We start from the raw sequence: 25,628 nt of genomic DNA on the forward strand, positions 1-25,628 counted from the left end.
GACCTGCCTCTCTCTTCCACCCACTTGGCCAAGCAGTCGCTTCCCCTGCACTCCCAGCTTTACCTCCCACAACCAAAACACGCCCAGACTTCTATCCGAAATGGGCTTACTGTTATTTCTTTAGGAAAGTCTTACTGAACGTTTAAGATTCAGGTCGTTTCCCCTCCGGGAGTCCTTTTTGGGCCGCTGCCCCACCCAAATGTTAGACTCTCCAGGACTGTATTCCCCCATCACCCCATCACCCGGGCACACCCCACGTGGTAACTGCTCATTTTGGGTACACATCCCTCCCCCAGGGCTACAGCTGAGCTAGGATGGTCTCCGAGTCCATAGTTCGCCTGCTGGAGTGGGCGATCACTCGAGTGATCACTCGAGTTACTCCATCACGTTGAACACCACAGCAGCCCACCTCCCTCTTTTTCGCGGTCCGGGACACCAGTTCCGCCTCTCCGCTCCGGGTCCCCGCCCCCAGCCCACCTCCGCAGGCTGCAGGAGGTGGAAGGCTCTGCGCACGCGCCACGGGGCGGGGCGCGGGGAGAGGAGGGCGCAGAAGGGCGGTGGGGGCGACCACAGCTTGGCGCGGCAGTTGCGTCCGGCTCGCGAGCGCCCGGCGCCCGGGGGGGGCGGGGCCGAGGCAGGCTTGTGGCCCCTCCCCCGCCCTGGCCCCGCCCCCACAGCCCGCCCGCGCGCCCCGCCCCGCCCCCTCGCTTTGCCCGCCCCGCCCCCGGCGGCCGCGCTCCGTCTCCCGCCGCCAGCCTGCCTCCCGCCGGGCTCCCGCGGCCGAGAGCGGGAGAAAGTCCTGCTGGTGGGCGGTCGCGGGGCTGCGAGCGTCCGGCATCCCGGGGCCGCTCCGGCCCGGGCGGCGAGGGGGCCCGGCGGTCCATGCATCCGCCGCCGCCCGCCGCCGACGCGATGGATTTCAGTCAGAACAGCCTGTTCGGCTACATGGAGGACCTGCAGGAGCTCACCATCATCGAGAGGCCGGTCCGCCGGAGCCTCAAGGTGCGCACCGGGGAGGAGGAAGTGCCCGCAGGGCGCCTGGCGGCCGGCCCGCGCCCCGACCCCGTCCCGTCCCGTCCCCTTTTCCTTCCCGAGCGACCCGGGACCCTTTCGGAGTCGGGCTGGCCCCTCAGTCCTCCTCCAGTCGCCGTGTCACCCTAAACCGGCCCCTGCCGGCGCCCGTGCTTCGACGCAGCCCCGGTTCTCCCAGCTCGGACCTCAATCCCCGAGGGACTGGCCCCTCGCACGCACTGGGCTCCCCAGCCCCCCGCCCCGGACCCCTTTCCCAAGCCGCCCCAGGAACGGCCGGCCCAGCGGTGTCCCCCGAGCCGCCCCTCTAGGACAGCCTTGGCCCCTCATCCTGCCGCCCTGAGGGAGCTGCCCCTCCAGCCGCCTCCTGAGTGCCCCCCCACCTGTCCCCGTCCCACTCCTCAGTCATCACAGCTCCTGCCCCCCCTCCCTGAGACACCCCGGATCCCGCTCGCCCCTTCCTCCATCCGAGCAAGCTCGGTCGCCTGTGCCCCCAAGTCAGCCAGGCCTCCCTTCACCTCCCACCCAGCACCCATGCTGGAGTCGTCCTGCTACCGATCTTCAGAGCCCTCTCGACCCTTGGCCCCCATCCTGAGTCACTGCGCGTCCTTTCTTCCCAGCCCCTCCAGGACTCCAGCTGGGACCCTGATCCCCACCTGCCTTTAGGGAGTCAGCCTTCAGTTTTCTCCCCCACCCCGCAGAGTCATCTTGGTCCCAGCCTCCAACCCTCGCTGCTGGCAGACCTACTTTACGGACCACCCCCTCCCCCAGCCGTCCTCTCAATAGCTCCCTTTAGCTCCTCTCACTCCCACCTGCCGCAATATCGCGAATCTTTGATTTCCTTCCAGCCCCGGAGTTTATTCCCTTCCCCCACTCCACATTTCGTCTTTTTTCATACTCACTCGGCTGCAGTTTGCATCCATTCCCCCTTTGAGCATTTTGTGGGGTGGAAAATGCTGGAGAAACCGCCTTGGGGTATTAGAGATTAAAAGTATGTATAGATAGGCATATAAAATCGAGTACTAAACTCGATCAAACTCAAACAGCAATGTTCTAAAGCCACAATGTAATTCTCAAGCTTCAGTCTAGAAGCTAGAAGAGTTAAAAAAAAGAAAAAACGACAGAAAAAACAAAAACAACCTCAAACTCCACCAACCAAACCCAACAATTCAAGAAAATTAGAGACCTCTGTGGTTGAGGTCGGCATGTAGAGTCCTTGATTAGTTTTCAGTGATAATGTTTAATTGTGAAACTTTTTCGTTAGTCTCTACTCGTGTGGGGTTCCCGGAGGGTCACGGGGGGGGGGGGGGGCGAGACTGATCCATGTTTGTGTGCATAATTTGTATTTTATTTGTATTTTACGCTTGACAGACACCCGAAGAAATAGAAAGATTGACAGTCGATGAAGACCTCAGTGATATTGAAAGGGCTGTTTATCTGCTCAGGTATTTCCCGAAGTCTTTCTGTGAAATTGTTGCGGTTTCCCTGCGGCTGCGTGGATGAAAGCCGTTGTGAAATGTCAGGTTACGGTTCTGTTCAGATTTACTTGAACAGGGTACTTTGGCATGTGGAGCATTCGATTATGTTATACGGGTTTGGTATGGACTTAACGCATTTGAGAACTGAGATCAAATAAGACAACCAACTTACAGAATATTCCTTGGAGCAGGAGGAATAGAACAGCCAAGGGTTTGAATTTGATCTCATCCCTATTTTCTGGCTTCGGTTGTTCTCCCACAGGTCCACTAAGTTTAGATGAGACTTAAAGAATGTCCAGTGATTAATTTTAAGTTACCCATAGAGTAGGACTGTGATGTGCTATTTGCTATATAGAACCCCCCCTTCCCCCCTCCCCCCCCCTCCCCCCTCCCCCCCCCTCCCCCCTCCCCCCCCATAGGGTAGTTCAATTGGTTGCTCAGGATATCTATCCTGTTTTATATTACTTTTGCTATGTAAGCTTCGTCATTTTGTCTGAAAGATTTTAAAATGTAATTGAGCCTACTCTCATTTAAGTTTAATCTCACAAACTCTGCAGAATTGCTCAATGCAAATGGTTATTAGAAATATTTACCAAACTTCAACCGTTTAAAACGCTTTGGATTTAGCTTCCTAAAAGCTAATGCAGTGAACATTAACGAATTTAGCTGTGAAAATACTTCAGAAGCAGCAATTTTCCTAAGGTAGTTTGTGTCCATTTGTTTTAAAACTTTTCTTTAACTTGCAGTGACATGTTTTCCCCTTTGGCAAGTGAGTTTTCGCTTCTGTTTTCTAGAATCAGATTTTGAAACCTGGTGTTATTTACCTGCCCAGATATTTATCATCCTTGTTTCCTTAGCTTAGGTCAGCTTTGCCAGTTTCAGGTGCTGGCAAGTTTCCCGTTCTCCTTTCTAATTTATAGGTCATGTGTCTGGTCCCATGTTACTCAGTGGAGGATCCTGTTTAAAAAAAAAAAAATCCCTCCCTATGACTTTCATTCTCTTAATTCTTCTTTAGCCTTTTCATGGCCTCTTGGGTTTCTGCACTCAGAATTGTAGCGTGCTTACAATTTAGACGTTCTCTCTAATAATTCTATCACTTGAAAATCTTTCTGGATTTCAGACCTTATGTTGGTGTTATTTCCCCTCTTGTGGTGATCTTTGGTAGCATGCTGTCATTATTTCTCCCTATTTATTTAAAAGAAAACTTTCATTTATGTATGAGTTAACTATGTGTTTTTGGTGTTTACACAGAATAATTCCATGTTTAACCTTTTTTTGATACTTGATTGTGTTATAGTTGAAGTACTTTATTCCTTAGTAATTAACATGTCCAATATGGTGAACAACAGTTGTAAACTTCTGCCTTTTCCCGCGGTTTTTTTGTTTAGAGTAGGTAGACAATCGATGAGACTTTGCATAAGTATCTGTTAACATATAGCAGTTAATGATTTGTAATAATTTCCTACTTCTCTCCTACGGAATTCTCTTCCGCATAACTTCTGGCTTACATTAAGAAACGGACAGCCTTGCTCTACTTACTTGTGACAGCAGATACCTTATTCTAGATATCAATGACAAGGCTTCTTTTTTAGGAGCACGTACTTGTACTTGTTTTCTATGTTGCTTTTATTGTTTGTTAGTGAACCGGGGTGTCTTAAGTTGTCTGTATTTCTTAGGCACAGAACGTAAGTTTCATCCAGTTCTGGAATTTACAAAGCCCTTTAGAGACAGATGGGTCCTCTCATTCTTAGACAAAGTTTTAAAAGAGATCTGATGTCTCCTTTAGTTTCTTGTGGCTCATCTACCTTGAAGGAGGTTTGCAAGGTGACTCGGAAGGCGCACACAGGTTTGGTTGTGTATAGGTTCTCCCTCCGACTTCTTCTTGGATTCCTATGGCCTTACCACCCCCTGGGGGAAAGTGGGATTTCACCTTTAGGACAGCTTCTGAAGGAATAACAGCACACTGCCTGAAAGGTTTCTTTCTTCCCTAGGATTCAGGGGAGGGTGTGGGATTGTGTTATAGATAAGTTCTGTTACAGCCTCATCTGCTTATATTGAGCCTTTTATTTTTTCATCGTACTTTCCGGTGGTATAGAACCTCCTACCGAGACCTGTTTTTTTTTGTTTTTTCTTTGATTTTCAGCTTTATTTTTGAGTACTTTACCCTTTGTATTGGATCTTTAATATCCAGATTTTTTTTCCTCCCTCTCTGTCTTTGAATATCAGATTTGTTTCTTCAGCTCTCTTATTTTGTATATTAAAACTGTTTTGGAATATTATGTTACATTAGAATTCAGACAAGTTTGTTTGCATCACACAAGCTGTATATCCGTGGAGGTTCTGGTAGCATTGGGGTTGAATCTAATATCTGAAACATTATATACAGAGGACTGTCATCCAGTGAAAAACAAATCACACTGTTCATTATCTTACCCTAAAATATGGCAGATCAATTGTTAATGCAGTTTTCGTAATTAAGGTTAGAACATTACGGTATTTGAAGACATGACACAGATGAATTTGTGGTTTTGCATAAATACGATGCTGATCCATCCATCTGTGGCATTTAGTGCTGAAGCAAAACAGCTTTCCTAATTGTCACAGCTTGTGGCTTAGTCAAAATCCTATCACATCATCTTTTTCCTGTTCTCTGTCTTCTTCGTGATTTTGGCATATATTTTAGAAACGTACTTGAAATATGTGAATAATTTTGCTAGAGAAGAGCCCTAAGTTAGTACACTGTGCTTTCATTTGGTAAATCTTTACTTAAATACCTCTAATTGCCTCCAGATCAGTTCTAGACCCTTAAACTTGGCAGAAGTGGCTCCCTCTTAGCTGTGCAATGTGATGTTCCACCAGGCCCTCGACTTTTTTTTTTTTAATGGCTTGATTGAGACGCAGTTCATTTGCCCTACAGTTCACCCATGTCGAGTGTGCAGTTCAGTGGATTTTAGTGTTTTCACCGAGTTGTGCAGCCATCACCTCAATCAGCCGTAGAACATTTTTATCATCCCCCAAAGAAACAACTATACCTCTTTGCAGTCACTCCCCGCTTCTCACCACCCCCCCTTCCCGCCTTTGGGAATCACTAGCCTACTTCCTGTCTCTATGGATTTGCCTCTTCTGGACATGTCATGTAATTACACGGTATGTGGCCTTTTGTGACCAGCCGCTTTGACCGTGCGTAATGTTTTCAAGGTTCATCCATATCAGAGCTTGCTTTCTTTCTGTTGCCGAGTAGTATTGTATTGTGTGGGCGTATCACCTTTTGCTTGTTCATTCATTGGTTGATGGACACTTGGGTGGTTTCCACTCAGTCCTTTACTTTTTCAAACAGTCCTGCCTCTTCGCTGTTACTCATAGTCATCATCTTCGTCCTTAGCTCTGCTTGTCCCTGTCCTGCGATACCTTTCATTATAGCGGTTCAGCGTTTTCCATCCCCAGGATCCAGCTATGATCTTGCATCTAACGGAGAGCCTTTATTGACTGCTGAAGCCAAGTGGAGCCCAGGCTTCTGTGAGCTCCCTTATCACTTACTGATGGCTTCCCTCAAGCGGTGATTAATCACTACATTGTATTCCTTAGCCTGTGTGTGTGAACATTTTCTTTAATTGTAAGCTCCCAGAGGGCAAGCCGTCTTTTCTGTTGTTGCTGTTTCATTCTTTCTGGTTCTGTGTTGTGATATAAACGTATACCTCTTCATAAAGTGTATTTATTTATTTTAAGTTGACCAAAATGCCAGATGAGTTAAACAACTTCTGATTTTTTTTTTTGTATTGTGGACGGTAGAATCAGACAGATTTAGATTATAGCTTATTCTACTGTTTATTATCTGTTTGACCAGGAACACATTTTGCGGTCTCTTTTTTTCATCTGTAAATTGGAAATGGCAATTCCTGTTTCCTAAGGTTGTGTAATGTGGGGAGCCCTGATACAGAATAGGTACCCATTTAATGTTAATTTCCTTCTGTCTGTTTTCCCAGTCCTTACTTCCTCGTTACTTAGGTTCTCAAGGTACATTTCAAACTTTTAAGAAAGGATAACAATATTAATTTTGCCATCCAGTAATTTAGTAAAGTATCTGGCAAGTAAAGTATGTCGACTGAAGTTTGTGATAGATACCTATTAACTTCCTTTACTGATAGGATTTATCAGAAACCAGGACCTTCACAGATTCTAATTAAACATTTTTAAACTGAGTGATAAGGTCGAATTCTAATTAAACATTTTTAAACTGAGTGATAAGGTCAGCCTGTTTTACAGATTTATATTTTTGTACCAAATGACTCTATCTTTTTTTTTTTTTTTTTTTTTTAAATTTTTTTTTCAACGTTTTTTATTTATTTTGGGGACAGAGAGAGACAGAGCATGAACGGGGGAGGGGCAGAGAGAGAGGGAGACACAGAATCGGAAACAGGCTCCAGGCTCCAAGCCATCAGCCCAGAGCCCGACGCGGGGCTCGAACTCACAGACCGCGAGATCGTGACCTGGCTGAAGTCGGACGCCTAACCGACTGCGCCACCCAGGCGCCCCCAAATGACTCTATCTTAAGCAATGTTTGCTATTAACGTTATGCATAAATTATATTGATTGGTTAATGTACCTAACCTCACTTTTATGTTGCTGCTTTTCCAGTCACTTTACACTGTGAGTTTTAAAGCATTTTGCACTTTGTCTTCCAGGGACAGTCACCTAAAGTGTGCATCTTTAATTAGGAAATTTTCCCCTTCCTAATCACCACCCCCCACCTTTTTAAATTTTTTAAAGGAGTAAGTGCTCCCCCTAGTGATAGAGGAGATTTCTGCCGCCAAATCTGGAAATTAACAAAAGAACCAAAGTGCTGTAAACTCTGGCTACCACTGACCGCATCTGGGGACTCTCCCATTCAAGACCAGAACAGGACAGCAGTAGGATAGCGGGGGAAGAACTTCAGTGATGAGCTTGGCTATGGCTAGGGTTTGGTTGTTTTATCTTTAATTTTTTTTTAACGTTTATTTATTTTTGAGAGAGAGAAAGAGAAAGAGAGACAGAGTGGGAGCAAGGGAGGGGCAGAGAGAGAGGGAGACACAGAATCCGAAGCAGGCTCCAGGCTCTGAGCTGTCAGCACAGAGCCCGACACGGGGCTCAAACCCATGAGCTGTAGGAGCATGACCTGAGCTGAAGTCAGAAACTTAACCAACTGAGCCTCCCAAGTGTCCCTGGTTGTGTTATCTTTCAAAATACCTATCCTGTTTGCTGTGCAAATGTGAAAAGTTGTGTGAAGAACTCCTTTGTGTGTCCTTATTTCTAAGATCTTCTACATCCCCAGACTTCTTTCATCTTCACTGTTAATTTCTTTTTTGGATGCCTTTCTGCGTTTTCGTACTGTTTCAGTGAGGTGGGTGTTGAAGGGCTGTGTGTGTACATTGAGAGAGACTGTGTGTGTATATGTGCGGTGGGCACCTGAATGTCTAGTTTGCTTGCCCAGTTTTCTTGAGTGATGTACAGAAGAGCCTTTTTAATACCTCACAATTGGAGTAGACTGTTGGCTAGCTAATCCAAAAAAAAAATTGGTCAACCTGGGGACTCATCAATGTGGTGCCTACGTTCAACGTTTTCTTTTAGGGAAAAAAAATTCGAATTTGTTTACCAGTCTTTTGTTGTATGTCTGCTGCCTTTTCTTTGAGTATAGGTCTGATTACAGTTCAGGGTCTACATTTATCTATCTATCTATCTATCTATCCATCCATCCATCCATCCATCCATCCATCCAAATTAGTTAGCATATGGTGCAACAATGATTTCGGGGTAGATTTCTTAATTCCCCTTACCCATTTAGCCCATCCCCCCTCCCACACTCCCTCCAGCAACTCTCTGTTTGTTCTCTATATTTAAGAGTCTCTTATGTTTTGTCCCCTTCCTTGTTTTTATGTTATTTTGTTTCCCTTCCCTTATGTTCATCTGTTTTGTCTCTTAAAATCCCCATATGAGTGAAGTCATATGATTTTTGTCTTTCTCTGACTAATTTCACTTAGCATAATACCCTCCAGTTCCATCCACGTAGTTGCAAATGACAAGATTTCCTTCTTTTTGATTGCTGAGTAATACTCCATTGTATATATATACCACATCTTCTTTATGCATTCATCCACCGATGGACATTTGGGCTCTTTCCATACTTTGGCTATTGTGGATAGTGCTGCTATAAACATGGGGGTGCATGTGCCCCTCTGAAACAGCACACCTGTACAGGATCTGCTTTTTTGTATAGATTACCCCCATAATGCACTTAAAATGTCAAGTTTATGTTTCTTTAAAGCTGAGTGAGAATTCAAAAAGTTGGCTTATGAAGAATTTTGAAAGCATGGTCCTAGATTTTTGTGATTTTCTACTCATCTTCTGCAAGGTGTCTTATTCTTTCTATTTCAATAACAATTTTCTTTGGTAACTTATCTTTATTGAGTGTTTCTAAAACTTACAATTTAGCTTTCATAGAAATGACTCTTTCGGCATTGCATTTTTATGCAATATTTAATTAAATTATGTAATTACAATGGCAAGTGAAATTGGGATAAACTGATCTGAGAACAAATGAAATGAAGGTGACTCTTGGTTACAACTCAATTAGACGAGCAGAAGCCTGTGAGCATTCTAGAAAGCAGCCTATTAGCCGTGAGCTTTCAGCCTGCCTTTGACAAGGAAGTGGAGAGTGTTGTTTAGTTGGGAAAATCTTTAACACCATGCTGAGAGAGACACTATCCTTTTTCAAAGCTGGCACTGTGGTCACCTTGTTTTGTCCTTGGATACCCAGGCCATTCCCCTTGTTTCTGCATTCAGTTTGGCCGATGGTCTGGTCTGTTATTCCTTCACTTTTGTATACAAAAAAAAAAAAAAATAGTGAGCTAGGAATCTCAGTTAAAGAAGTACTTTTTCATAGGCATTTTTTTGTTTTTTAAAAAATTAAAAAAAATTTTTTTTAATTTTTTTTTTTTTTTTTTTTTTTGAGAGACAGAAAGCAGGAGCTAGGGAGGGGCAGAGAGAAGGAGACACAGAATCCTAAGCAGGCTCCAGGCTCTGAGCTGTCAGCACAGAGCCCGACGTGGAGCTTGAACCCATGAACTGTGAGATCATGATCTGAGCCGAAGTCTGAGCCTTAACTGACTAAGCCACCCATGTGCCCCTTGTTTTTTTAAAACAAACTTTTTGGACATCTGCAGAAATGTGCACATATCATAAATATGTAACTTGTTGAATTTTCACAAGTGAACACACCCATGTAACCAGCACACAGATTAATAGAACATAATCTATCACATTAGCCTAGTACCTCCCTTGTACGCCTGCCAATTTCCTCATATTTCCTGCAAAGAGTAACTACCATCCCTTTAAAAGAATTTATTTTTTTAAGTTTCTTTATTTATTTTGAGAGAGAGAGAGAGAGAGAGAGAGAGAGAGAGAGAACACCAGCAGGGGAGGGGCAGAGAGAGAGAGAGAGAGAGAGAGAGAGAGGGAGACAGAGGATCCAAAGTGGGCTCTGTGCTGACAGCAGAGAGCCTGATGTGGGGCTTGAACCCGTGAACCATGAGATCATGACCTGAGCTGAAGTTGGATGCTTAACTCATTGAGCCACCCAGGCGCCCCTACCATCCAGACTTTTAACATCATAGATTAGTTTGCCTGATTTTGAATGTTGTACGGTAGGAACCATGGAATGTACTGTTTTGTGCTTAGTTTTCGCTGAACCTTTTCAAAAAGAGATTTGTCTGTATTATTACATGGAGAAATAGATTGTTCATTTTCACTGCTGTAGAGTATTCCATTATAGGCCACAATTTTATTCATTCCACTGTTGACGGGCATTTGGCTTGTTTTCAGTTTTTGGCTATTCTGATTAATGCTGCTACAAATGTTCATGTACACGTTTCTTTCAGTTATTTTCACAGAAGTAGAATTATTGGTCATCAGTATATGCATATGTCTAGCTTAAACGATACTGCTGAAAAGTTTTCTAAATTGTGCCAATTTAAACTACTGTCAGCAGTGTATGAGTGGTCCCAACCCTTATATTTTAGGAAACAGAGTGTCAAACTTGACAGTATGTAAATTTTCCAGCATTTTGATTAAGAACTGCCTGCTTAATAGCCTGAAGAGGTTTCTGTTTTCCTGTGCATGATTTACTTATGCCATTGAACATCTTTCTTTCCTTACAAGAGTGTTTCTGTAAGTTTTTCTAGTTAGTCCTTCTGCTACTAGACTGTTGGCTTAGAAGGTCTTCTAGAACTACCACCTTCAGTTGCTGCACTTTTAGTGATTCCAAGAGGTCCCATTAAAAAAAAAAATTGCCCAAATAATCATCCTCTGTGAAGGTGATGTTCAAATGACTTCTGCATAGAAATAGGAAGCATCTTTACTTCCACGTTTTGGGATAGAGGGATCAGTGTTTCACATATCAAGAGAGGTATAGAATGGATTCCAGCTAAATATATGTCTTACGTTATTGCTTAGGCCAAATTAGTCCTTGGCAAACCTTGAATTCCCTGTTTTGGAAAAGTACTGGGTCACTGAATATAAGGGGTTTGGTGATTATTTCCATCTCCTTTTCCTTGTCTTTTGTCGTGAGAATAACAGTGGCATCTACTCTTTCTTTTTTTCCTATTTACTGAAGCTTCAGAAGGCTCTCTCTGTGACATCAGTCGAAAGCAGAAGGCTCTCATGGGAACTGTAGAAAAAGCTTTAAAAAAAGTAAACTATTGTCATCAATGTAAAAGTGACCCACATCATGTCATCGGGAAGATCTGGAACTGGCTAACACGATGTGATTATGCAAGATTTGGGCCGTGTTTATCTTGTGAAGTAGACGCCGAGATACTAACAATGGAAAAGATTTGTAACGTAACTAATAGTTACTTGAGGATAAGTCTTAGGAGTTTAAGTTAAAACATACAGAATATTTATTGAGTCCTTGTTATACATTAGGCATCACCTGGGGAATGAATGACATTACACCAGCAGATACTTGTGTTCAGGCAAGTACTCATTTAAGGAAGCAAATGCATTTTTCTTAGAGTTCAGTAGAAGATAGAGGTCATCCCCAGTTAATAAGTATGTTGGGTGTCGAGAAGGCGGGACATTATGTCAGAAATACTTTATAGTGTCAGACCAGATTTATTCTTGGAAGCTGGGGCTCACTCATTTACTTACTGAGAGACCTTGGGCAAATTGCTTAGCTTCTCTGAGTCCAAGCCTCCTATTCTAAAATGGGAATAATAATACCTACGCTGTAGGATTGTTAAGGTTAGAGGAGATGTATGTAGAAGGCACAATGCTTGGCACAGAGTGGTGTTTAGGGAAGGGTAGTTGTTGGTGGTCTCTTTTTAAAAAATTTGTTTTTAATATTTATTTTTGAGAGAGAGAGAGAGTGTGAGCAGGGAGGGGCAGAGAGAGAGGGAGACACAGAATCTGAAGCAGGCTCCAGGCTCCGAGCTGTCAGCACAGAGTCCGACGTGGGGCTCGAACTCACAGAGTGTAAGATCATGACCTGAGCCGAAGTGGGACGCTTAACCGACTGAGCCACCCGGGCGCCCCAGCCATTGATCTGCTTTACAATGTAGACATATGTTTTCATATCTTTTGGATAAATGCCTAAACACGGGATGCTGGGTTATATGGTGAATTCATGTATTTCCATTTTTACAGTTTTTTGAGGTATAATTGATTGCCAGTAAACTACACATATTTTAACTGTACAATTTAGTGAATTTTGATACACACACATATATGACAAATATATAACTATGTATGTATAAAAGAAAGTAACTTTGTGTCCCTTTTTAATACCCTCTCCCTTTCCTCTGATCCTCTCTCCCACTCTAGGCAACCACTGATCGACTTTGTGTCATTATGGCTTAGTTTGCAGTTTTTAGAATTTTACAGAAATGTATCAGAATATCTATTTTTTTTTTGGTCTGGCTTCTTTTGCTCAGCTTAATTACTGTGAAGTTCATGTATAATGTTGCATGTGTCAATAGTTTATTTCGGTTTATTACTGATAATTACTCCCATTTTAAGAATATAACCTATTTTGGTTCTCTGTTCATCCACTGATGGACACTTGGGTAATTTCCATGTTTTGGTTACCACAGACTTAAGTGGCTGTGAACATTCACGTACAAATCTTTGGTGGACGTGTGCTTTCCTCCTCTGGGATACAGCTAGGAGAGCAATGGCTGGGTCATGTAATAGGTACATACTTATGTTTTTAAGAAACTGCTAACCTGTTTCCAAAACAATAATTTAACATTTCCAGGCAGAGTGTGACAGCCTTTTTAGTTCCAAGGTATTTAGTGGTATTTCTAGTGGTCCAATGTGATGATATTTCATTGTATATTGGATTTCCCAATAATTTGGGATTTGGATTTCCCAAATGACCAGTGGACATTGAACATCTTTACGTGAGCTTATAAGCCAGCCATATGTCTTGTTTGGTAAAGTATCCGTTCAAAGCTTTTGCCCGTTTGTTGGATATATGTTTTGGAGACATTTTTTCCTAGTCTGTGGTTTTTTTAATTTTTGTAAAAAGTATTTTTTAAAGAGGAAAGGTTTTTTGTTTTTTTTTTTTTTTGCTTTGTTGTGGCCTAATTTGATGAGGTCTAATTTATTGATTTTTTTCCCCTTTATAATTGGTATTTTTTTGTGTTCTGTTTAAGGGATCTTTGCCAAGTTCTAGCTCATTAAGATTTTTTCTTTTGTTTTCTTTAAGCAGTTTTAAGGTGTTAGCTCCTAATTTTAAGTCTGTGATCTATTTCCAGATAAATTTGCCAGATGGTTAAGGTAAGGGTTGAGGTTAATTTGTTTGCACATGGCTATAACGTGCAATAGAAAGAGCCAATTTGCTATTGTTAAAAATAAGGGGATGTGGCATCTGTGTGTGTGGCCGTATTCAAGTCACTTAGGTTCTTCGGCACCGCTTCCCCCTCTTCCCTTCATATAATATAATGGGTTGGGCCTGATAGAATTGAAGGCTCCATCCTGCTTTAGCCGAGTAGCCTCAATTCTTAGATACAGGGAAGTTGTTGAATCCCAGTTTATTATTTCATCCACTAGGTGGTGCTAATGGGCATCCCTGTAGGGCAGAAACTCCTTAAAGAGGTGAACAGTTTCACAGCTTTTTTTTTTTTTTTTAAAGTTTATTTATTTTGAGAAGGAGACAGCGAAAGAACGAGTGGGGGAAGGGCAGAGAGGGGGAGAGAGAATCCCAAGCAGGCTCCGGCTGACAGTATGGAGCCTGACCGGGCCGAGGCGGGGCTCTAACTCACAATCTGGGAGATCATGACCTGAGCTGAAATCAAGAGCTGGGTGCTTAGCCGACTGAGCCACCCAGGCACCCCATTTTCACAGCTTTCAAAAAAAAAGGGTAATTTGTAAAGTAAATGGCCATAATTCAGAAAGTGCCTGTGTTTCATTAAGGATTGGATGCAATAATATTACAATTAAAAAATACTGTTCATTTTGCGGGACTAAAAAATATCAGAAAATATTTTTTCTCTAGAGAGTTTTGCACATTGTAGATTTGGTTTGAATATGTTTTGGGAAGGATGAGAGTTCTATGTTCACATACGAAAAATCAGACTGAGAAGTCTGGCTGACTTAGAATTGTCCTATAAATTCTCTTGTAATAAGTTTATAAACTGTATTTATTTAGAAATTCTCTTGGTAATAAAATTATAAACTATATTTGCTTGAAAAGTGGATAGTCTTAAGAGGGAAAGGATTCACAAAAGTCCACAGCCTGGGCTTGTCGGCAAGAGGACACCTCTCCTTGCTGCTCGGATAATGGTGGGGAGGAGGAGGATAGGGGGGTAGTTTATGTGTGGATGGTGTATATGTATACCTCACGTAATTTTCCAGTTATTTGGGGGATTTTACCAGATACCTTTCTGTTAGGGGTTTCTAGTTTAATTCTGTAGTGGTCACAGAACGTACTATGTTTGACTTCAGTTCTTTCACATTTGCTGAGATTTGTTTTATGGCCCAGAAAATGGTTGATCTTGGCGAATATTTCATATGCACTTGAAAAGCATGTGTGTTCTGCTGTTGGGTGTGACGTTCTGTAAGTGTGAATTCGGTCAGGTTGCTTGGTGATATTTTTCAGGTCTTCTGTATCTCTAAAGTTATTTTCTATCCACTCGTTCTAGTGATAACAAAGAGTAGAGTACTGAAGTCTCCACAAAGGTGGATTTGTCTCTTCTTTCAAATCTATCAGTTTTACTAGTAGTTCAACTATTTTGATTTCTGCAGTTAGGTGCATATACAGTTACGGTTGTTATGTTTTCTTGGTGATTTAACTGCTTTATAGTTATGGCGTATTTGTCTTTATCCCTAGAAATAGAACTTGAAGTGTACTTTATCTGATATTAATGTACTTGAGCTTTCTTTTGGTTAGTGTTTACACGGTATGTCATTTCCTGCCCTTTTGTTTTTTAAAAAAATATACTTTGGGGGAATTACTTTAGGTTTTCAGAAAAGTCACAAAAATAGTTCAGAGAATTCCAGCATACGTTTCACCAGTTTCCTGTAAAAGTAATATCTTACATAACCTTAGTACATTTGTCAAAACTAAGAAATTAACAGTGGTATATCACCATTAATGGGAGTATAGACTTATTTGGATTTTACCAGTTCTTTTACTGATGTCCCTTTACTCTGGGATACCACATTGCATGTAGTTGTCATAAGTCCTTAGTCTCCTCTTGGCTTGGACACTACCCTAGTCTTCCTTTTCTTTTCAAGATCTTGATAGGTTTGAAGAGTGCTGGTCAGGTATTTTGTAGCATGTCCTTCAAGTTGTATTTGTCAGACGTTTTCCTCATCATTAGATTGAGGTTATGGGCTTGGGAAGAATACCATAGAGGTGAAATACCTTTCTCATCCCATCATTTCAAGGGGTACATGCTATCAACACGATTTATCACCAGTGATGATAGTGTTGATCGCTGGGTTAAAGTAGTATCTGTCAGGTCCCTCCCCTGTAGGAGTGGCGAGAGAGGACCTCTGAGCCTGGTTCTTGATCTCATGGGGGGAAGGCATTCAGTCTCTTGCCATTAAGTATGATGTGAGTATTCCTAATTTGCTGACAGTTTTTATTAAGAATAGGTGGTGAATCTTGTCAAATATTATTTTTTCTAAGTCTCTTGATATGACATATGGCTTTTGTAACATTTTTTTTTTATTCTGAATTACATTGATCAATATTCAAATGATGAACCAACCTTGCATTCTTGGGATGAAATCTACTTGGTCATGATGTAAATATTTCTGGGCCCTGTTTGCTGGTATATTTTTGAGGATTTTTGCTTCTAGAATGTAATGAGAGATACTGATCTGCAGTTTTCTTTCTTTGTAACATCTTTTCCCAGTTTTGGTTTTAGGAGAATGCTCATGAAATGACTTGGGAAGTGGTTTCCCATTTTCTGGAAGAGATTGTATAGAATTGGTATTATTTCTCCTTTAAATGTTAAAAAAAATTTTTTTTTTTTTAAGTAAACTCTACCCCATCTTTTGCCCTTAAATGTTAGGTAGAATTCACCAGGGAAACCCATCTGAGCCTGAGATTTTCTCTTTTGAAAGGTTTTTAACTAAAAATGCAGTTATTTAATAGATAATAGGGCTATTTGAGTTATCTGTTTCTTCTTGAGTAGGTTTTGGTAGTTTTTGTCTTTCAAATTCTTAACTGTATTTTATCTAAATTATTGAATTTATGGGCATTGAATTATGCTATGCTAGTATTCTCTTTTAATGTTTGTGGGCTCTGTACTGATGTCTTATTTTATTCCTAATATTGATAATTTGTGTTTTCTTGCTTTTGTCTAACTTTTTTTCTTGTTTACATTTGAGGTTTATCAATTTTAATGATATTAAAAAATTTTTTTTAATGTTTCTTTATATTTCAAGAGAGAGAGAGAGACGGAGACAGAGTGTGAGTTGGGGGAGGGCAGAGAGAGAGGGAGACACAGAGTCTGAAGCAGATTCCAGGCTCTGAGCTGTCAGCCCAGAGCCCGACTTGGGGCTCGAACTCACGAGCTGTGAGATCATGACCTAAGCTGAAATCAAGAGTTGGACACTTAACTGAGACACGCAGGTGCCCTGATCTTCTGTTTTATTTTCTTAATTTTTGTTATTTTATTTTATTTATTTTTTTAAGTCTTTCCTGATGCCCATGATCCATCTTTTTTTTTTAATTTTAAAATTATGTTTTTAATGTTTATTTTTGAGAGAGAAAGAGAGAGAGAGAGAACGAGCACCAGTGGAGAAGGGGCAGAGAAAGGAGACACAGAATCCAAAGCAGGCTCCGGGCTCTGAGCTGTCAGCACAGAGTCCGACGAGGGGCTCGAACTCAGACACCAGGACCTGAGCTGAAGTCGGACGCTCAACCAACTGAGCCACCTAGCCGCCCTTGCTTCTGTTTTAATACTTGGATTTTAATGCTATATATTTCCTTCTAGGCACTGCTGTAGCTGCCTAGCTATACAATTTTGATATTTTGTGTCTTCACTGTCATTTAGTTGAAATAATGAAATTCTCTCAAGACTTCTTTGGCTTATGAGTCATTAAGAAGTGTGTTGTTTGAGTTCCAAATATTGGGAGGTTTTCCAGGTATCTTTTGGTTACCGACTTCTCATTTAGTTTCATTATGGTTTGTGAATGTACTTTGTCTGATTTCTGTGACCTCCTCCTTCCCGACGACAGCTCTGACTTCATTTCCTATTCCCTTCTTTGCTTGGTGTGTTAAACACTTCAGGTACACACCTACCTGAGGGATTTTCCACTTGCTTTCCTTCTGATTTTAAAATGTTTTCCTCAGATATCTGCCCTGCTAGGCCTATTATTTCCTTCACATCTTTACTCCTACGTGGGTTGGTTGTTTATCTCAGATACATGGCACCGTCATCTGCTTAATGTCACAGGTTAAAAACCTGGGAATAGCCTCAATTTTTCCTGTTCCTCATCTCTGATATTTAAGAGATTTAATCTTTCTCTTACAAAATAGAAATATTCACAAGATTTCTGTAGTTTTCTGACATACATATTAAAAAAAGCCCCACATTTGTTTATTCAAGGTGGTTCTCAAATACTGGATGAGTAGAAACCTGCCGAAGGGTCAGAATTCCAGTGTTTTCGTTATTTCTTTTGGTACATTAGTGGGTAAATAGATGTGGCCTTTTTTTTTTTTTTTTTTTCCCCCCTCCTTCTCCTTCAGGAGAAATTCTCTTAATGTTCTAAAACAGCATATATTTTATTATCTCAGCTCTGGTTTCTTATTTATTGTATAGAAATATATATATATATATATTTCTATACATATATGTATATATATATAAAATTAGCCAACACTAGTTTTGTGTCTTTTTATTAGGCAGTGAGAGCTATAAAACTTGTGTTTTTCTTTTAATCCTTGTTGCTAAGCAACGGCGCAGCTTCTAGCCAGCTGTGTGACCTTGAGAACCTCATTTAGCTTCTATTCTCTTAGTGAAGTGAGGGAGATGTACTTACTAGTCATGCTGTTAAGACCCTTTCTTGTGCTGTGACTATACTTCATCTAGTGCTCACTGCAGTTACCAACTTCCCTCCGTTTTTCTACTCCTTCAAAAATATTTAGTTTAAAAAAAGCTCAAGGTATACCAGTCAGCTCTGATTCTTTTGACTTGTATTTAGAAAATATATTAGAGTGTTCAATATGGCACGCTTAAATGTGTGCTTCTTTAAAATCCTTTTGTGCAGGTAGACGGTTATAAATTACACTGCCTTGTTATTTCATCAGATCGTGATTTTGTGGTAAAAATCATTACATACTGTGCTTTAAAAAGTCCATTATGCTGCTTGTGTCTTGATGATTCCCACATACATACCTAGCATGTGGACCTAGTTTATGGACAACATATTAAAATGCTTTAGGTAAGCTCTATATCATTATTTACTCATATATATGAGTAAATTGGCTCACATGTATCCATATTTACTCATTCAATTACGTGTGGTATAATTCTGTTTCCTTAGACAGTATTTTTCTTTCCTTTATTTTTAATTTTTAAAAAATTAATTTATTTTGAGAGATACAGAGTACGAGTGGGGAGGGGGAGGGGGGGGGGAGTATCCCAAGTGGCCTCTGCGCTGTCAGGGTAGAGCCCGATTCAGGGCTCTAACTCACAAACCGTTGAGATTGTGATCTGAGCTGAAAACCCAGGAGTCGGATGCTTAACCCACTGAACCACCCAGGTGCCCCTACAATATTTTTCTTTTAAAATACCTAGAGGACTGGTAATTCATACATTTCTAGAAGGAATGATAGGAATGTCTACATTAATTCTTTAAGGGACAGCAGGGAGAAAATTGACTTTGTTTCTCTCTCTTAAAGGAGAAAATATATACATGAAATTAATTTAAATTAATAGTTATTGAGGAACTCATAAGAAATCCTGTAGGAGCAATAGTTTTGGTTTTGTTTTATTTATTTATTTTAATTTTATTTTTTATTTTTTAAAATTTACATCCAAATTAGTTAGCGTATAGTGCAACAATGATTTCAGGAGTAGATTCCTTAATGCCCCTTCCCCATTTAGCCCATCCCCCCTCCCACAGCCCCTCCCGTAACCCTCCGTTTGTTCTCCATATTTATGAGTCGCTTCTTTTTTGTCCCCCTCCCTGTTTTTATATTATTTTTCTTTTCCTTCCCTTATGTTCATCTGTTTTGTCTCTTAAAGTCCTCATATGAGGGAAGTCATATGATATTTGTCTTTCTTTGACTAATTTCACTTAGCATAATACCCTCCGGTTCCATCCACGTAGTTGCAAATGGCAAGATTTCATTCTTTTTGATTGCCAAATAATACTCCATTGTATATATATACCACATCTTCTTTATCCATTCATCCATCGAGGGACGTTTGGGCTCTTTCCATACTTTGGCTATTGTTGAAAGTGCTGCTGTAAACATGGGGGTGCATGTGTCCCTTCAAAACAGCACATCTGTGTCCCGTGGATAAATGCCTAGTAGTGCAATTGCTGGGTCGTAGGGTAGTTCTATTTTTAGCTTTTTGAGGAACCTCCATACTGTTTTCCAGAGTGGCCGCACCAGCTTGCATTCCCACCAACAATGCAAAAGAGATCCTCTTTCTCCACTTCCTTGCCAATATCTGTTGTTGCCTGAGTTGTTAATGTGAGCCATTCTGACGGGGTAAGGTGGTATCTCGTTGTGGTTTTGATTTGTATTTCCCTGATGATGAGTGATGTTGCGCATTTTTTCAAGTGTCAGTTGGCCATCTGGATGTCTTCTTTGGAGAAGTGTCTATTCATGTCTTTTGCCCACTTCACTGGATTATTTGTTTTTTGGATGTTGAGTTTGATAAGCTCTTTGTAGGTTTTGGGTACTAACCCTTTATCTGATATGTCATTTGCAAATATCTTCTCCTATTCTGCTGTCGGTTGCCTTTTAGTTTTGCTGATTGTTTCCTTCGCTGTGCAGAAGCTTTTTATTTTGATGAGGTCCCAGTAGTTCATTTTTGCTTTTGTTTCCCTTGCCTCCAGAGACGTGTTGAGTAAGAAGTTGCTGTGGCCAAGATCAAAGAGGTTTTTGCCTGCTTTCTCCTCAAGGATTTTGATGGCTTCCTGTCTTACATTGAGGTCTTTCATCCATTTTGAGTTTATTTTTGTGTCTGGGGTAAGAAAGTGGTCCAGGTTCATTCTTCTGCATGTCGCTGTCCAGTTTTCCCAGCACCACTTGCTGAAGAGACTGTCTTTATTCCATTGGATATTCTTTCCTGCTTTGTCAAAGATTAGTTGGTCATATGTTTGTGGCTCCATTTCTGGGTTCTCTATTCTGTTCCATTGATCTGAGTGTCTGTTCTTGTGCCAGTACCATACTGTCTTGATGGTTACAGCTTTGTAGTATAGCTTGAAGTCTGGGATTGTGATGCCTCCTGCTTTGGTTTTCTTTTTCAAGATTGCTTTGGCTATTCGGGTTCCATACAAATTTTCTTTTCTGGGTTCTTTTCTGGTTCCATACAAATTTTAGGATTATTTGTTCTAGCTCTGTGAAGAATGCTGGTGTTATTTTGATAGGGATTGCATTGAATATGTAGATTGCTTTGGGTAGTATTGACATTTTAGCATCCTTTCTTGGTAAAAACCCTCAAGAAAGTAGGGATAGGAGGAGCATACCTTGAGATCATAAAAGCCATATATGAACGACCCAACTCTAATATCATCTTCAACGGGGAAAAACTGACAGCTTTCCCCCTAAGGTCAGGAACAAGACAGGGATGTCCACTCTCGCCACTGTTAATTCAACATAGTATTGGAAGTCTTAGCCTCTGCAGTCAGACAGCACAAAGAAATAAAAGGCATCCAGATCGGCCAGGAGGAGGTCAAACTTTCACTCTTTGCAGATGACATGATGCTCTATATGGGAAACCCAAAAGATTCCACCAAAAAACTGCTAGAATTGTTGTTTTATTTAAATTAGATTCTTGCTTTATAGAGATACTGTCCTGACCCTGACAGTGATACCTGGTTGACTTGAACGTCTTCCATAGTCTTTATAGATGTTGCTTTCTTGATTGTCACAGTGTGAGGAGGTGAATTATGTTTCCACAGATTTGGAAATTATCTCCTGGGGGTGATCACTGCTTTCTTTAGGCCCTCTTCACTCCAACATACTCCATTCAGTCCTATCATTAGCATTAGAGAAAAGGCACCATTTCAGGCAGCTTTTGCATATTGATTTTGGGTGGACTGAGGAGCTTTTAAATTTTATAACTGACTTGTTTGTGTTACATTTCCTCCAATTTGGTGCCTCATTTGCTGTAATATGAGCCAACAGGAACCCCTGTATATTGTTAGGGACTCTCTTTCCAGGTCATATTATCCACCCCTAGATTTCCGTGATCCTCTCCATGACGTAATTTCCAAATCTGTGGCTGTAGCCTTGGGCTTTTCATGTGAACTATAGGCCAGGTCTCTTTGCTGAGTGTGTCCACTAGGATGTCTCTTCCAGAATGGCCTGCTGGCTTTTCAAACTCAGCATGCCCCAAGCTGAATTCATCACCTTTTATCTGAATGTGCCTTCTCTTGTTACTGGAGCCTGACCATCCTTTTAAATCATACTGGAGGGAAACCTGGGAATGATTTTGTACTCTTCCTCAGCAATTGGTTTTGTCTCAAGTCCTGTTGATCTTATTTCTGCAAGAAGCCATTTCTTCTTTTTCCACTCTAATTTAGCTAGACAGAATCAGAGTGCTTGGTTTTTATTGTTTTCTTTCTACTTCCAGAGCACAGTGACTGGCAAATCGTAAGTGTTCAGTACATCTTTATAAATAAACGATTGAATGAATCCCATCTAGCAGGGAACCTTTGAATATACTGTTCCCTCTACTCTCCCTTTTACCTATTTCTACCCATTTTTGGGGTCTCAGCTCTTCAGGGAAGCTCCCCCTTGGCCTCTAAGTTAAGTGATGTTCTCAGTAGTACTCTGTACTGTTCCTTCATAGATCTTGACACAGTTGAGATGATTGAATTGATTGTTGTTTACTACTTGTCTTCTCTGACTGCGAAGCTCTAATAAGGCAAGGGCCGTGTCTCCTGTACCCACCATATGCCTGTCAGGGCTTTGTTCACTGTCCAGTGTATAATAAGCACTTAGCGTTCGCTGTCTGTGGCGAGGCAGAAAGTGTCATTGGGTGATGTTGGAGAATCCGGAACCGGCAGGTCCTGATTATAAGTACTTCCTGAATTATTGAGCATATCAGTCCTCCTGTGTTCTATAGGTTAAGGAATCAGGTCTCTTCCCCTTCCTGTGATGGCTGCTTATCATCTTTTCTTCCTGTAGGTGCCAGGGATTTGGCCTGCTTTTGTCTCGTTTTACTATTCTGTTTTCCCTCTCGGGTTTCTTGCTTACTGGGTTGGCAGCTATATAAACCAGCTGGTTCTCCGCTATCCCTTCTCCCCTGCTCTGTCCTGTTATGTTTATATATTCCTTAAAAGTATTTTTAAAAAGATTTTTACTACTCTGTTAATGGAGAAGTAGAAAGACCGATTAAAAAATAGTGAGATTACATTGTTCCCAGAAGTCTTTCAAGTTTGTATAGTTATTCCTGAACTCCTATTTTGCATACCTTTCAACGCATCTGCTATAGCTTATTTATTTAGGGCAGACCTTTGTAATCTGTCCTCTGTGGAGCAATCATTTTCTACTGGTTTTTTTTTTTTTTTTTTTTTTTTTTTTTTAACATGACCCATAGAAAGAAATACATTTTAAATTTGTGACCTGGCATGTATACACGTTTTTGTGTGTGTATGTATTAATATATACACATATGTGTGTGCGTGTGTGTATATATATATAAAACTGAACCTAAATTTTAATAATATTTATGTATAATAAAATAAAAACATATCAAAGTTAATGTCATATATAGTCTCGATCTAGTTAGTAATTGCCCCTTAATAAGTTCTTTCCCCACCAGGACAAGTAAGGATAATGCTCATCTTGTAAACTGCATGAGATCGGATGTGGGGTGTGAAGGAGAAGGGGAAGTGAATGTAATCCCAAGATGCATACCTGGGGAGTCAGACGGCTGTTTGTCCCTCTGTTGGTAGACCAAGGGGAAGGGAACTCTGTTGATACATGAAGCTGGAGAGCCACTCAAAAGGAAGTACTCTCTGTAGAACTGGTAGGACTTGGTTCAATCAAGAGAGGAGTTTGTCTCTTCTTCGCACTGAACACGCACCTTCTGCAGGCTCTGTTGATGTGACATTGTGATAGTAAAAGAGAGTGGAAATTGTCAGTTAAAGAATTTATTGTAACATGAGTATTGCTCGGTAAATCACGTGACTTTTTCTCTTGCAGCATTATCAACTTGGAGACATTTTTAGGCTGACGGGTTAGCCCCTTCTTATGATGTGACATTATCCTGGGTCTAGCAGCCATAGGTTAGGTTTGGGCTTAGAAGTCATAGGTTGGAATCCGACCTGGCTCTAATCTTCAGTAGTTGGTTGACTTTGGGTAGGTTGCTTCCCATCCGCGGCCACTCCCTCCCCCCCCCCCCCCCCCCCCGGCCTCAGTTTTCCTCATTTGTAAAGTAAGGATAGAAATATATTGCTCCTACATCGTGAAGATTATTGTGATTATGTGAAGTGTCTTGCCTGGCACATAGTAGATCCTTAAAAGTTAATTTTACTTTTACTCTTTGGTGCTATTAAAAAATACAATATGCTTCTATGATTCTAAGCATAATGTCTAAGCAAGGTTGAATGGTTCCCTAACTATATAAACCTTTTAGATTGATACTTTGAAGGTATAACATTATTAAGGATTCAATTTTATGGTGCTAACATATGAAAATATGCCACATTTGGAAGATTACTGATATTGTGGGCTGGTATTGTGCATCTTCTGCTTTAGATTCCTGAGTCATCTTTGCCTTAAGAAGGTTTTGTCTTTCTTGGAAGTTTAATTCCCTGAGCTCATCATTTAATTTATTTTGCTGTATTCCTTGAAACAAATCGTTAAATGATTTACTTTGGGTAAAGAAAGAATTAAATGTCAACTACGTGAGGTTTACTTTTCATTGCAAACTCAAAACAAGGCCTGTAAGGCATCTGCTTCCTTGTTATAAATTCAAACACATTATCGACAGCTTCTGTGTTATATTTTTGAGTTTGAAATGAGAGCTGCTAGGGTTAGGATCACAGACTGTGTATATACAAATCATTTAAGATCCTACACGAAGTTTAACAGCAGCGAAGCTAGAGTTCTCCGATTAATTTCCTCTAGTAGTGACTGATCGTGTTATGTCATCAGTTTTTGGATAGCTTCCCTTCCTTCCCCTCTCCCTTTCTCCAGTGGTTTAGGATCAAATACACAGTGAGGGTTGGCCAGCTAGGAAAAGAGATAGGAGTTTTTGCTATATTGTCAGACTGCTTAGTGTGTACATCTGTCTTCCTCATTAGATTTTGAGCCCTTAGAAGGTTGAGGCAAGGTGGTTTTGTCAGTCTCCGGATCTCTTCTAAACATGTGGCTCTATTCTTTGTGGAAGGGTATGGGTTTCTTTTTCTTTCTTTCTTTTTCTTTTTTTAAACGTTTATTCATTTTTGAGAGCCAGAGACAGAGTGTAAGCAGCGGAGGGACAGAGAGAGAGGGAGACACAGAATCCGAAGCAGGCTCCAGGCTCTGAGCTGTTAGCGCAGAGCCCGACGCAGGGCTCAAACCCACGAACCGTGATATCATGACCCGAGTTGAAGTCAGACACCTAACTGACTGAGCCACCCAGGTGCCCCAGGGCATGTGTTTCTTAAACTAGCACAGATAGTATTATTTTTGGGGACCCAAGATAATGTTCGTGAAAGTGGTTTGGGCAATACAATATATTAAGAATTTCTGGTCCTTTTTTTTTTTTTTTCTATAATGGTGAGGAAATACATTTTTTTCAAACTTTATTTTCTCCTATATAACATAAAATCTGTGGGAGATAAGCTTAGGAAACCCCTGGGTTTACACCAGTGGGTTGATAAGGCATAAAGAAATATAAAGTCATAAAATGCTCACACCTGAGTTTAGGTAAACCAGATTGGCACTCCAATAATAGGGGGTGCAAAGGCACCCCGTGAATAGGGACGTGCAAAGGTGCCAGGATTAGGGAGGTACAATGGCACCCCAAAATAGAGGGGTTGCAGAGCCCCTAAAATAGGGAGAGGCAAAGGCCTAAAATAGAAATGGCACAAAGGTGCCCAATACATAGGTATATGAAATAAACAAGATTAGATATTCAAGATGGAGGTACCCCCAATTTAGTACTAAAGCAGAAAAGCTGCTTTCACAGGAGAATAGGGCCAGGTTAGGTAAATTGGTGAATTGGAGTATGGACCACTGTGCTGCAGGCAAAGCAGCTCAGAGTGGAGCTGGTAAATGAAAGAAAAGTTGCCTTATCAACCCTGAGGTTACTCCTCATATCTGTCTCATCCTCTAGGCTAGCTAAGATAAACAGAAGTGCTGCCTCATGTCTGCTCTTTTTTTTTTAATTTTATTTTTTATTTTTTAAAATTTACATCCAAATTAGTTAGCATATAGTGCGACAGTGATTTTAGGAGTAG

General features: G+C 41.1%; 1 protein-coding gene across 5 annotated transcripts in view; it reads left to right on the plus strand.

Annotated features, from left to right (window-relative positions):
• Positions 1-584: 584 nt before the first annotated feature.
• PPP4R4 (protein phosphatase 4 regulatory subunit 4) overlaps positions 585-25,628 on the plus strand; it is a 102,249-nt gene continuing 77,205 nt past the window's right edge. For 2 of the 5 annotated variants that reach the window (XM_019462159.2, XM_019462160.2), the window contains exons 1-2: positions 585-1,002; positions 2,401-2,474. In XM_019462159.2, coding sequence (XP_019317704.1) covers positions 883-1,002; positions 2,401-2,474 — 194 coding nt within the window. In that variant the 5' untranslated portion in view covers positions 585-882. Of the gene's footprint in view, positions 1,003-2,400; positions 2,475-25,628 lie in introns of those variants that run through there. The other 3 variants (XM_019462158.2, XM_019462161.2, XM_019462162.2) reach the window with 3 other exon arrangements.

Source organism: Panthera pardus, unplaced genomic scaffold, assembly GCF_024362965.1.
Source record: "Panthera pardus isolate Hobbes unplaced genomic scaffold, ASM2436296v1 HiC_scaffold_24, whole genome shotgun sequence".
NCBI classification, from domain to species: Eukaryota; Metazoa; Chordata; class Mammalia; order Carnivora; family Felidae; genus Panthera; species Panthera pardus.